At 50.9% G+C, this 14,190-nt stretch overlaps 1 protein-coding gene across 2 annotated transcripts in view; it reads left to right on the top strand.

Moving 5' to 3' along the window:
* LOC139277606 (protein NDRG3-like) overlaps positions 1-14,190 on the top strand; it is a 130,798-nt gene that overhangs the window by 78,033 nt on the left and 38,575 nt on the right. For both annotated transcript variants that reach the window (XM_070896294.1, XM_070896295.1), the window contains exons 7-10: positions 2,721-2,783; positions 2,921-2,981; positions 4,821-4,907; positions 6,158-6,214. In XM_070896294.1, the coding sequence (XP_070752395.1) occupies positions 2,721-2,783; positions 2,921-2,981; positions 4,821-4,907; positions 6,158-6,214 (268 nt within the window). The remainder of the gene's footprint in view (positions 1-2,720; positions 2,784-2,920; positions 2,982-4,820; positions 4,908-6,157; positions 6,215-14,190) is intronic.

Below are 14,190 nucleotides of genomic sequence, written 5' to 3'. Positions count from 1 at the left end.
GCTTGAAGTTATCATTAAGGAAGAAATAGCGGGACATCTAGATAGGAATAGTGCAATCAAGCAGACGTAACATGGATTCATGAAGGGGAAATCATGTTTAACTAATTTACTGAAATTCTTTGAGGATATAACGAGCATGGTGGATAGAGGTGTACCGATGGATGTGGTGTATTTAGATTTCCAAAATGCATTCGATAAGGTGCCACACAAAAGGTTACTGCAGAAGATAAAGGTAGTGGAGTCAGAGGAAATGTATTAGCATGGATCGAGAATTGGCTGGCTAACAGAAAGCAGAGAGTCGGGATAAATGGGTCCTTTTCGGGTTGGAAATCGGTGGTTAGTGGTGTGCCACAGGGATCAGTGCTGGGACCATAACTGTTTACAATATACATAGATGACCTGGAAGAGGGGACAGAGTGTAGTGTAACAAAATTTGCAGATGACACAAAGATTAGTGGGAAAGCGGGTTGTGTAGAGGACACAGAGAGGCTGCAAAGAGATTCAGATAGGTTAAGCGAATGGGCTAAGGTTTGGCAGATGGAATACAATGTCGGAAAATGTGAGGTCATCCACCTTGGGAAAAAAAAACAGTAAAAGGGAATATTATTTGAATGGGGAAAAATTACAACATTCTGCGGTGCAGAGGGACCTGGGGGTCCTTGTGCATGAATCCCAAAAAGTTAGTTTGCAGGTGCAGCAGGTAATCAGGAAGACGAATTGAATGTTGACCTTCATTGCGAGAGGGATGGAGTACAAAAGCAGGGAGATCCTGCTGCAACTGTATAGGTATTGGTGAGGCCGCACCTGGAGTACTGCGTGCAGTTTTGGTCACCTTACTTAAGGAAGGATATACTAGCTTTGGAGGGGGTACAGAGACGATTCACTAGGCTGATTCCGGACATGAGAAGGTTACCTTATGATGATAGATTGAGTAGACTGGGTCTTTACTCATTAGAGTTCAGAAGGATGAGGGGTGATCTGATAGAAACATTTAAAATAATGAAAGGGATAGACAAGATAGAGGTAGAGAGGTTGTTTCCACTGGTCGGGGAGATTAGAACTAGGGGGCACAGCCTCAAAATACGGGGGAGCCAATTTAAAACTGAGTTGAGAAGGAATTTCTTCTCCCAGAGGGTTGTGAATCTGTGGAATTCTCTGCCCAAGGAAGCAGTTGAGGCTAGCTCATTGAATGTATACAAATCACAGATAGATAGATTTTTAACCAATAAGGGAATTGAGGGTTATGGGGAGCGGGCAGGTAAGTGGAGCTGAGTCCACGGCCAGATCAGCCATGATCTTATTGAATAGCGGAGCAGGCTCGAGGGGCTAGATGGCCTACTCCTGTTCCTAATTCTTATGTTCTTATGTTCTTATGATCTATTGAATGGCGGTGCAGGCTCGAAGGGCCGAATGGCCTACCCCTGCACCTATTTTCTATGTTTCTATGACCGCAAAACTGGGCAACTCAGATGGTGGCACTGATCTGTTGGAAGAAAATTCCTTCCAAAATGTGTTGTCAGTAGAATATAAACTGTTAGGTAACCAATGGAATAATAGGAAATATAAGGGAATGTTTCTGGTTCCTAGTGCTCCCTTGAGGGAGTATGGATCGGAACTAGACACTGTTGCCTTGATTCTCCCAGTCTGGAAGCACAGGATCACGGATATACCTACTGTATTTTATTTTTGTTCCCAAGCAGCAGCACAGAGGATAAAAATCACACCACAAGACTTCACAATGGATGTCGAATTTAAAAAGTGTGGTGAAATGTGTCGTGTTTCCCAACAAAGACTAAAGACCCAGTCACACGCAGACAAATACAGGCGCGACATCAGAAGAATGAGTGGTGATCTTATCGAAACGTATAAGATTATGAGGGGGCTTGACAAGGTGGATGCAGAGAGGATATTTCCACTGATGGGGGAGACTAGAATTAGAGGGCATGATCTTAGAATAAGGGGCCGCCCATTTAAAACAGATGAGGAGAAATTTCTTCCCTCCGAGGGTTGTAAATCTGTGGAATTCGCTGCCTCAGAGAGCTGTGGAAGCTGGGACATTGAATAAATTTAAGACTGAAATAGATGGTTTCTTGAATGATAAGGCTCGAGGGGCCGTATGGCCGACTCCTGTTCCTATTTTTTATGTTCTTATGTCAGATTAATTGCATTTGTATTGGGCAGGAAAATGTCTTTGTTTGACATTTTAACGGTGCAAATAATTTCAATAAAATTTTTTTACATATGCAACCATTAGCTGTACCGAGCCACAGATGGGAGGTTAACATTTCAATTCTTGAAGAAAGAGATGAGATTATAATTGTGGGGAAAGCCTGCCCTAGACTGTCTCGATGCAACTTAACACCATGACCAACATTCCCTCTCTGTTTCATTTGTGTATGCAGCCCATTCAAACTTCCGCACACACGCGTTTCTTTGCATCGTGAAGACCACAAGAGACCCACTCGGGACCTCGAGACAGCCGCGCGGCGTAACGGGGTATTGACCCTGACCCAATCACAGCGCCCCCCCCCCCACCCCCTCCTAATGGATAGGGCAAGTGGATTGGCTAAAGTGGGCCCAGAAAATGACACATTTGCTGCCTTTGGGCTTGTTGCGGAAACCTGTAATACTTGGGCAGCGTTTGTGTAGAGATTTGCTGGGTGTTGTGACTGGCCACCGAACATTCCTGACTGGCGGTTTCCTCCTTTGTGGCTTTGCAGATACCAGTACCCAAACATGGATGAGCTGGCTGAGATGCTGTCTTCGGTTTTAACCCACCTAAAGTGAGTAGAGTGCACGAGCGGGCTCGAATTGAACCCCGGCCGCATCCTCCCCCCCCCCCACGACCTACACAATCTCGCTCTTCATTTGTCTGTTAGCGGCTTGCATACTGATTGTTATCTGATTGATTGCTTTGCAGCATACAGAATGTGATTGGAATCGGAGTTGGAGCTGGAGCCTACATCCTTACCAAATTTGCAGTGAGTATCCAACTATATTAATATAAACTATTATCACGTACATTTACTGGACTAGTAGTCCAGAAGTCTGGACTAATGATCCGGAGACGTGAGTTCAAATCCCACCATGGCAGCTGGGGAATTTAAATTCAGATCACTCTGGAATTAAAAAGCTAGTATCCGTAATGGTGACCATGAAACTAACGGATTGTCGTAAAAACCCATCTGGTTCGCTAATGTGCTTTAAGGAATCTGCCGTCCTTACCCAGTTTGGCCTATATGTGACTCCGGACCCACAGAAATGTGGTTGACTCTTAACTGCCTTCAGAAATGGCCTAGCAAGCCACTCAGTTGTATTCAGGAAGGCAGCACACCACCACCACCTTGAGGGCAATTAGGGATGGGCAATAAATGCTGGCCTTGCCGGTGACATCCACATCCTGTGAATGAATTAATAATCCTGTCCAACTAGCACAGTTTTTCATCACACACTTATGTCAACATTTAACATTGATAATTCCCATTTAAACATTTACAATGGGAATCCTGTATGTAAACAGTTGGCTGTAACTATGTAATTTCAGGCTTTGGCCAGTAGGTGGCTCTTCGAAGTGAGTTTCTGAAGCGTCTCAAGTCCGTCATCGTCTTTTATACTGACTGCCCACAGTGTTTTCTAGTATTCTCTTCATTAACCTTTCAACTCAATAGTTTTTGTATATCCCTTATTGCCTGCAATCCGTTTGGTCCAAATGAGAGGTTTGCCTTAACATTCTTCCCTGGTGATTCAGTGGCTAAATGATAGGGCGATGAGTTATACACCGGGAAGATTCCATCGCTGGGTGAACTCACTGTCCACCTTCGAATAATGCCACAAGATTATCTACAGTCATGGCTTCAGCTGTCTCAGCCCTAAACTCTGAAATTCCCTCCCACCTCTCCGCCTTTCCACCTCTCTCCCTCCTTTAAGACCCTCCTTAAAATCTGCCTCTGTGACCAAGCTTTCGGTCACCTGTCCCAATAACTCCTTACGTGGCTTGGTGTTCGAGTTTACCTGATTACGCGCCTGTGAATCGCCTTGGGAAGGTTTTATTACATTAACGGCACGATTTAAAGACAATTGTTGTTGAATGGGCAGGTGGGGCCAATCATTCTCTCCCCTCTGCTTGCAGCCCATTCACAGACATAACGCTATGCTCAGCAGCATGGAGCCTCACTGGTCAGGAGGGCAGTCAGAGACGCGGCTAAAACACCAGTGCCGAATCTCCCACCCACGGGCTAGTTGAACAAGTAGATTTTGGAGTGGGGCTTGAACGTCTGTGCAGGCTGAAGTGTAAAAGACGAAAGATGAGGAAGAGGTCCAGGTGAACTAGTGCTGAAGATGCAGTACTGATCAGGCGTTGTTGAATCTTATATGGCAAATGGACTCGGGACACTTCTGTTTATACATGTACTGCCAAGACCAACAATTTAGAGGCACCTCAGATGCTGGTTATGAGAAGGTCTTGAACATTGGTCTCTTGTAGTACTGTGCTTTGATGTATAGCAGTTATAAAATAAAAAATACGAACCCACAGCCTTCTGATTCCCAAAGCCTCGAGTGCTACCAGCTGAGCAGCTGATACCTAAAATACAGTAGCGAAATACCGCAGATGCTGGAATCTGAAATAAAGTTGTGACGTTCTGCTGCGAAAGGTCATCGACCTGAAACATTAACTCTGTTTCTCTCTCCACAGATGCTGCCTGACCCGCTGAGTATTTTCAGCATTCCCTGTTTTTATACCTAAAATACAGTGCAGCGTGTCAGATTGTATCTTGAGTTGATGCTGATCTCTAACTTCTGCCTGTTTTTGTTTTGTGCAGCTAACTCACCAAAATCTCGTTGAGGGACTTGTCCTTATCAACATTGACCCGTGTGCTAAAGGCTGGATGGACTGGGCTGCATCAAAGGTATGTGGGACTGTACCTTCAAATGATTCGTTCCATAAAGAAATGACTTGCCAATTTCCCCCCAACTGTCCTGAAGGAAATTCACAATCTAACTCTTTGCTGGGGTATGATCCCCCTGACAACAATTGCTTTCCAGTAACTTGCATTAAGGATCATTATTCATTGGTGAGCCCTAGCAATGAGTATTGGCATGTTGTTTAACCATGCAGTTTGTCGGGGTGGCGGCTAATCTCCAAGGGCTGAGACGCACGGCCCAATCCAGCGTGGGGTGGGAAGAGGTTTTCTGATTGCATCACGGGGGCGGGTGTGTCAGCCCCGAGTACGTGAAAGGATAACATTTACAGGGCTACGGGGAAAGAGCAGGAGAGTGGGACTAATTGGACAGCTCTACCAAAGAGTCAGCACTTGCACGGTGGACCAATGGCCGCCTTCTGTGCTGTATCGTTCTATGATTCTCCTCTATAAGGGCGTCACAAATGGGCCTGTTGCTGTCGTTGCACGGGGTCCACAACTGTGCTATTCTAGCAAGGGTCACTGGAGAGCGATTGGGATAAGGAACCCTGGCTCACATGCGCCCCCCTCACCTCACATAAGGCACAAGGGCCAGTTGTAGCTTCCTTACCATTGCTCGGTCTGAGATCAGCTAGCTCTGGGCGGGGGGATTAAACTTGGGAGTTTCCTGATCTTTATGGCTGAGTTACTAGATAAACCCTCTGAGGGAGCTGCAACTCGTTTGTGTTAATTCAACAGTGAAAGGGTGGTGGAGGCAGACTCAATCACGGCTTTCAAAAGGGAGTTGGATAAGTACCTGAAGGAAAAACATTTGTAGGGCTACGGGGAAAAGGCAGGGGAGTGGGACTGGCTGAAGGGCTCTTGCAGAGTGCCGGCACGGGCTCGACGGGCCGAATGGCTTATTCCGTGTTGTAACCATTCTGATTCTATGATTCAGTGAGGCGAAAACAGGGTTTAGGCTTGGTTAAGATGTGCTTTTTAGTTGAATAGTCTGCCGTCAATCGCTGTGCATACTCACAGATGAAGAAGTGCTGTTCAGTGAGGTATCAGAGAACTATTACTCAACACGAGGTGGCGACTTCAGGAAAGGAGATTGGGCCCAAAAACTATCGGGAATGAATGTTTGGTAGCTGGTGATGGTGGTGGTGGCTCCTGGTGATGGTGGTGGTGACTCCTGGTTGTTGTTGATGGTGCATTTTTTTTCTTGCGAGACTAACCGGCCTCTTATTCTCTTTCAGCTTTCTGGATGGACAACCAACCTGGATGACATTGTGCTGGCTCATCACTTCAGTAGTGTGAGTAAAAGCTATTTACTCACTGTACTCGTCGGGATTACTGCTCCAATCCGATTTGTGCTCATCCCTTATCCTCCCTGATTACTCATTATGGAATTGTGGGCAATCGTTTCCCGGCATGTTGCAGATATAAATAGCTCCAATTTTCAACGAGGCTTTTGGAGATGTTGCCCGTGAAGAGGAAGAGGGGTAGTCGATGGGTAGTAGTAGAATGAATCCCCGCACCCTCACAGCACTGAAGCATTGTTGAGCCTTGGGGAATGAGGAGCGCTGGCTCGGGGGAGGGGAGTCGGCTCGGCAGAATAAGGGAAGCGCAATCTACTTGTAGTTTTGTTTCCTCTTCCTCCTCCGAAGATGAAATAATCCCCGTGTGACTGGAGTAGAATTATCACCCATCGGGTTTTTGAGAGGGTGGTCCAAATATTTCTCAAATGAAGACACATTAACGTACTTTCAAAGAGCTGGCACGTGCACTATGGGCTGAATGACCTCGTCCTGTGCGGTGTTTCCTCATGTGTCATCTGGTTATCGGCCCATCCATCAGTGGAAACAGATTCTCCTGATTTACTCTATCAAAACCCTTCATCATTTTGAACGCCTCTATTAAACCTTCCCTTAACCTTCTCTACTCTAAGGAGAATACAGAAAGATAAAAAATAGGTGCAGGAGTAGGCCCTTCGAGCCTGCAACACCATTCAATATGACCATGGCTGATCACGCAACTTCAGTACCCCACTCCTGCTTTCTCTCCATACCCCTTGATCCCTGCTTCTCCAGTCTTGCGTAGGATATACGGCACAGAAACAGGCCATTCGGCCCAACCAGTTCATGCCGGCGTTTAAGCTCCACTCGAGCCTCCTCCCGTCGTTCCTCATCAAACTCTTATCAGCAGAACCATCTATTCCCCTTCTCCTTCATATACTTCTCTCATCATCATAGGCAGTCCCTCGAAATCGAGGAAGACTTGCTTCCACTCAAAGTGAGTTCTCGGGTGACTGTACAGTCCAATACGGGAATTACAGTCTCTGTCACAGGTGGGACAGACAGTGGTTGAAGGAAAGGGTGGGTGGGGAGTCTGGTTTGCCGCACACTCCTTCCGCTGCCTGCGCTTGTTTTCTGCATGCTCTCGGCGATGAGACTCGAGGTGCTCAGCGCCCTCCCGGATGCTCTTCCTCCACTTAGGACGGTCTTGGGCCAGGGACTCCCAGCTGTCAGTGGGGATGTTGCACTTTATGAAGGAGGCTTTGAGGGTGTCCTTGAAACATTTCCTCTGCCCACCTGGGGCTCGCTTGCCATGTAAGAGTTCCAAGTAGAATGCATGCTTTGGGAGTCTCATGTCAGGCATGCAGACCTTCGGTCGCCTGAGGAAGAGAGTGTTCGAAAACCAGGACCTCAAATCTGGCACCAAGCTTATGGTCCACAGGGCTGTATTGATACCCACCCTCCTGTATGGCTCAGAGACATGGACCGTATACAGTAGACACCTCAAAGCTCTAGAGAAATACCACCAACGCTGCCTCCGCAAGATCCTGCAAATCCACTGGGAAGGTAGACACATCAACGTCCGTGTTCTCGATCAGGCCCACAACCCCAGCATCGAAGCATTGACCACGCTCGACCAGCTCCGTTGGGCGGGCCACATACTTGTCTAGCCTCCCCTTAAATACATCTATATTATTCGCTTCAACCACTCCCTGTGGTAGCGAGTTCCACATTCTCACCACTTTTTGGATAAGGAGGTTTCTTCTGAATTCCCTATTCGATTACTTGGTGACTATCTTGTATTGATGGCCTCTAGTTTTGCTCTTCCCCACAAGTGAAAACACTCTTATCAAAAGTCTCTCCACATAACTCAAGTCCCTCAACCCTGGTACCGTTCTGGTAAATCTTCTCTCCAAGACCTCAGCATCTTTTACAAAGTATGGTGCCCAGAATGGTACACAATACTCCAGCTGAGGCCTAACCAGTGATTTATAAAGGTTTAGCATCACTTCCTTGTTTTTGTAAGTTCAGTGTTTTAAATTAGTTTCGACACAGTTCCCAGTGGGCATGTATCAACCTGCAAAACTGTTCACAATTCAGCACAAAGGGAGTGAGTGGGGAGAAGATTATTGTCTGCTCCCGTGTCAGCCATGGTTCAGTGGGTAGCACACTCGCCTTGGAGTCGGAAGGTTGTTGGTTCAAGCCCCACTCCAGGAACTTGGGTACAAAAATCTCAGCTGACTCTTAAGTGGAGTATTAAGAGAGCGCTGCACTGTCAGAGGTGCTGCCTTTCGGATGAGATGTTAAACTGAGGCCCCGTCTGCTTTCTCTGGTGGATGTAAAAGATCCCATGACATTATTTGAAGAAGAGCAGGGGAGTTATCCCTGTTGTCCTGGCCAATCTTTATCCCTCAATCAATATAACAAAAACAGATTGTGGTCAATATCACAGTGCTGTTGTAATGTGAGAAACGCGCAGCCAATTTGCCACATTACAACAGTGACTACACTCCAAAAATACATCATTGGCTATACAGCTCTTTGGGATATCTGGTGGTCGTGAAAGGCGCTATATAAATGCAAGTCTTTCTTTCTTCCTATTTAATGACAAAGCGAGACATTTTGATTGAAGAAAACCAGCATGCAGTTTTCATTTTCTATGTGCCTCGCTGCTTTCTGCTGCTCAAGTATAGAATTACATTTATAACAATTTTCTTCTGGGAGAGATTGAGATCACGTAGATGGGAATGCTAAACTGGAGTTATTTTAAGGATGAGAAGCTAAACCTTTTGGCACAGTATTTGTTTGAGACGGATTTTGCAACACGCGCACAAGCAAGCAGCATCTGTGCTTTCAGGTCGATGCCCTTTCATCAGAATTGGAAGAAGTTAAAGATTATGGGTACGGTAGCATAGTGGTTAATGTAACTGGACTCGCAATCCAGAGATCTGGAGACGTGAGTTCAAGGCAGCTGGGGAATTTAAACTCAGTTAATTAAATAAATCTGGAATTTAAAAAGCTAGCACCAGTACTGGTGACCATAGGCCCAGGTTTCGGGTGGAGTTGCTCCTAGTTTTTTGGAGCAAGTAGTTTAGTTTGGAGTATGTTAGAAATTGCAATTCTCGGATATTAGTTTGCTCCAGTTCTAGAGAGTTAGTTTAGGTTGGCTTTAGGTAAGGTACTTTTTTTTCAAAAGAGGGTGTGTCCAGCCACTCAGGCCTGTTTTGTCAGTTTCGGCAGTGAAAACTTGCTACAAACTAACTAAGAAGTAAGTGTCCACTTTTGTAAGTTCTGAAAAACCTTACCTAGAGTTAAGTTTAGTGCAGGCACAGCCAGAGACGGCAGGTGGGAAGCATTAAACACAAAGGACACATCAACAGGTGGAGAGACGTGAGTCCGGGGTCGGCGAGAGGCCTACAAAAGGCCGCGAGAGGCGTCGGGAGGTGCGTGGAGAGACATGAGTCCGGGGTCGGCGAGAGGCATGCCTGTGCAGCTACAGGGAGAGGGCAAAAAAGAAGTAGAAAGAAACAGAAAGGTGACATCACAGCCAAGGGGGTAAGTGATTGGCTGTTGATTGGTAAATAGCTTTTCTTTTTTCTCTTCTATAACAGTGAGTAAACTTTAGCATTGTTGTTGCCAATTTAAGTTAATCTAAGGGTTAAGTCATGACAGGAGAGCTCGGTCATGTGATATGCTCCTCCTGTACCATGTGGGAACTCAGGGACACTTCCGGTGTCCCTGACGACTATGTGTGCGGGAAGTGTATTCGCCTCCAGCTCCTGACAGACCGCGTTGCGGAGTTGGAGCCGAGGGTGGATTTACTCTGGAGCATCCACGATGCTGAGAATGACATGAGTAGCACGTGTAGCGAGTTGGTCTTACTGCAGGTGAAGGGTTCACAGCCAGCTAGGGAATGGAAGACCAGCAGGAAGAGCAGTGCAAGGAAGGTAGTGCAGGGGTCCCCTGCGGTCATCCCCCTGCAAAACAGATACACCGCTTTGGGTACTGTTGAGGAGGATGACTCATTAGGGGAGGGCAGCAGCAGCCAAGTTCATGGCATCATAGCTGGCTCTGCTGCGCAGAAAGGTGGGAAAAAGAGTGGGAGAGCTATAGTGATAGGGGACTCTATTGTAAGGGGAATAGATACGAGTTTCTGCGGCTGCAACCGAGACTCCAGGATGGTATGTTGCCTCCCTGGTGCAAGGGTCAAGGATGTCTCGGAGCGGCTGCAGAGCATTCTGGAGAGGGAGGGTGAACAGCCAGTTGTCGTGGTACATGTAGGTACCAACGATATAGGTAAGAAGCGGGAAGAGGTCCTACAAGCTGAATTTAGGGAGCTAGGAGTTAAATTAAAAAGTAGGACCTCAAAGATAGTAATCTCTGGATTGCTACCAGTGCCACGTGCTAATCAGAGTAGAGGGAGCAGGATAGTTAGAATAAATACGTGGCTTGAGCAGTGGTGCAAGAGGGTGGGATTCAAATTCCTGGGACATTGGAACCAGTTCTGGGGGAAGTGGGACCTGTACAAAAGGGACGGTCTGCACTTGGGCAGGACTGGAACTGATGTCCTAGGGGTAACATTTGCTAATGCAGTTCGGAAGTGTTTAAACTAATATGGCAGGGGAATGGGAACCTATGCAGCGAGATAGGGCGAAGTAATATGGAGTCAGAAACAGATGGTAGAAAGGTAAAAAGCAATAGTGGAAGGCCGAGTAAACAAAGGCAAGAAAAAAAAGGGCCACACTACATCATAATTCTAAAAGGACAAAGGGTGTTAAAAAAAACAAGCCTGAAGGCTTTGTGTCTTAATGCAAGGAGTATCCGTAATAAGGTGGATGAATTAACTGTGCAAATAGATGTTAACGGATATGATGTGATTGGGATTACGGAGACGTGGCTCCAGGATGATCAGGGCTGGGAACTCAACATCCAAGGGTATTCAACATTCAGGAAGGATAGAATAAAAGGAAAAGGAGGTGGGGTAGCATTGCTGGTTAAAGAGGAGATTAATGCAATAGTTAGGAAGGACATTAGCTTGGATGATGTGGAATCTATATGGGTAGAGCTGCAGAACACCAAAGGGCAAAAAACGTTAGTGGGAGTTGTGTACAGACCTCCAAACAGTAGTAGTGATGTTGGGGAGGGCATCAAACAGGAAATTAGGGGTGCATTCAATAAAGGTGCAGCAGTTATCATGGGTGACTTTAATATACATATAGATTGGGCTAACCAAACTGGAAGCAATACGGTGGAGGAGGATTTCCTGGAGTGCATAAGGGATGGTTTTTTAGACCAATATGTCGAGGAACCAACTAGGGGGGAGACCACCTTAGACTGGGTGTTGTGTAATGAGAGAGGATTAATTAGTAATCTCGTGCGAGGCCCCTTGGGGCAGAGTGACCATAATATGGTGGAATTCTACATTAGGATGGACAATGAAACAGTTAATTCAGAGACCATGGTCCAGAACTTAAAGAAGGGTAAGTTTGAAGATATGAGGCGTGAATTGGCTAGGATAGATTGGCGAATGATACTTAAGGGGTTGACAGTGGATGGGCAATGGCAGACATTTAGGGCCCAAGTTTCCACAAGAAAAAAAACGGGCGCCCCTCCGAGCTGGGAGCCCGTTTTTCGCGCCTAAAACAGAGCCTAAAAAAAATCCTCGGTATTCTCCACCTACCTGTAGGTCCTCTGGCCCTCGGCGCAGTCAGCACGAGCTGTGGGGGGGCAGAGCTACAGTGGGCACGCAAGTGCAGTAGCTTAAGGCGCCGAACTGTGTGGGAGGGGCCCGAAGCACGCAGCCCCTAGCCCTGGCTGAATGGCCTCACTGCGACTCCTCCCACGGCCAGCTCCTGCACCCCGCCCCCGACCATACCCGACACACGCTCCCCCCCGACCCGACCCGAGACCCGCTCCCCCCCCCCGCCCCGCCCCAACTCGAGACCCGACACCCGCTCCCCCCCCGCCCTGACCCGATCCGAGACATGACACCCGCTCCCCCCCACGACTGACCCGACCCGACCCGCGCTCCTGTTCCCCGACTCGACCCCCCCCCTCTCTTCCCTCCCCTCTCTCTTCCCTCCCCTCTCTCTTTCCCCCCCCCTCTCTCTTCCCCCCCCTCTCTCTTCCCCCCCCTCTCTCTTCCCCCCGCTCTCTCTTCCCCACCCCCTCTCTTCCCCCCCCCTCTCTTCCCCCCCTCTCTCTTCCCCCCCTCTCTCTTCCCCCCTCTCTCTTCCCCCCTCTCTCTTCCCCCCTCTCTCTTCCCCCCTCTCTCTTCCCCCCTCTCTCTTCCCCCCCTCTCTCTTCCCCCCCTCTCTCTTCCCCCCCCTCTCTCTTCCCCCCCTCTCTCTTCCCCCCCTCTCTCTTCCCCCCCCTCTCTCTTCCCCCCCCTCTCTCTTCCCCCCCCTCTCTCTTCCCCCCCTCTCTCTTCCCCCCCTCTCTCTTCCCCCCCTCTCTCTTCCCCCCCTCTCTCTTCCCCCCCTCTCTCTTCCCCCCCTCTCTCTTCTCCCCCCCTCTCTCTTCCCCCCCCTCTCTCTTCCCCCCCCGCTCTCTTCTCCCCCCCCGCTCTCTTCTCCCCCCCCTCTCTCTTCTCCCCCCCCCGCTCTCTTCCCCCCCCCGCTCTCTTCCCCCCCCCCGCTCTCTTCCCCCCCCGCTCTCTTCCCCCCCCCCCGCTCTCTTCCCCCCCCCCCGCTCTCTTCCCCCCCCCCCGCTCTCTTCCCCCCCCCCGCTCTCTTCCCCCCCCCCGCTCTCTTCCCCCCCCCCCGCTCTCTTCCCCCCCCCGCTCTCTTCCCCCCCCCCCGCTCTCTTCCCCCCCCGCTCTCTTCCCCCCCCCCGCTCTCTTCCCCCCCCCGCTCTCTTCCCCCCCCCGCTCTCTTCCCCCCCCGCTCTCTTCCCCCCCCGCTCTCTTCCCCCCCCGCTCTCTTCCCCCCCCGCTCTCTTCCCCCCCGCTCTCTTCCCCCCCCCGCTCTCTTCCCCCCCCCCCCCGCTCTCTTCCCCCCCCCCCCCGCTCTCTTCCCCCCCCCCCCGCTCTCTTACCCCCCCCCGCTCTCTTCCCCCCCCCGCTCTCTTCCCCCCCCCGCTCTCTTCCCCCCCCCGCTCTCTTCCCCCCCCCCGCTCTCTTCCCCCCCCCCCGCTCTCTTCCCCCCCCGCTCTCTTCCCCCCCCCGCTCTCTTCCCCCCCCCCGCTCTCTTCCCCCCCCCCCGCTCTCTTCCCCCCCCGCTCTTTCCCCCCCCCCCGCTCTCTTCCCCCCCCCCCGCTCTCTTCCCCCCCCCCCCGCTCTCTTCCCCCCCCCCGCTCTCTTCCCCCCCCCCCCGCTCTCTTCCCCCCCCCCCGCTCTCTTCCCCCCCCCCCGCTCTCTTCCCCCCCCCCCGCTCTCTTCCCCCCCCCCCGCTCTCTTCCCCCCCCCCGCTCTCTTCCCCCCCCCCGCTCTCTTCCCCCCCCCCCGCTCTCTTTCCCCCCCCCCGCTCTCTTTCCCCCCCCCCGCTCTCTTTCCCCCCCCCGCTCTCTTTCCCCCCCCCCGCTCTCTTTCCCCCCCCCCGCTCTCTTTCCCCCCCCCGCTCTCTTTCCCCCCCCCCGCTCTCTTCCCCCCCCCCCGCTCTCTTCCCCCCCCCCCGCTCTCTTCCCCCCCCCCCGCTCTCTTCCCCCCCCCGCTCTCTTTCCCCCCCCGCTCTCTTCCCCCCCCCCGCTCTCTTCCCCCCCCCGCTCTCTCCCCCCCCCCCGCTCTCTCCCCCCCCCGCTCTCTCCCCCCCCCCCGCTCTCTTCCCCCCCCCCCGCTCTCTTCCCCCCCCCGCTCTCTTCCCCCCCCCCCGCTCTTCCCCCCCCCGCTCTCTTCCCCCCCCCCGCTCTCTTCCCCCCCCCCCTCTCCCCCCGCTCTCTTCCCCCCCCCCGCTCTCTTCCCCCCCCCCGCTCTCTCCCCCCCCCCGCTCTCTTCCCCCCCCCCGCTCTCTTCCCCCCCCCGCTCTCTTCCCCCCCCCCGCTCTCTTCCCCCCCCCCCC

Source organism: Pristiophorus japonicus, chromosome 12, assembly GCF_044704955.1.
Source record: "Pristiophorus japonicus isolate sPriJap1 chromosome 12, sPriJap1.hap1, whole genome shotgun sequence".
Taxonomy (NCBI): Eukaryota; Metazoa; Chordata; class Chondrichthyes; family Pristiophoridae; genus Pristiophorus; species Pristiophorus japonicus.
This window is presented reverse-complemented; position numbering and strand designations above follow the sequence as displayed.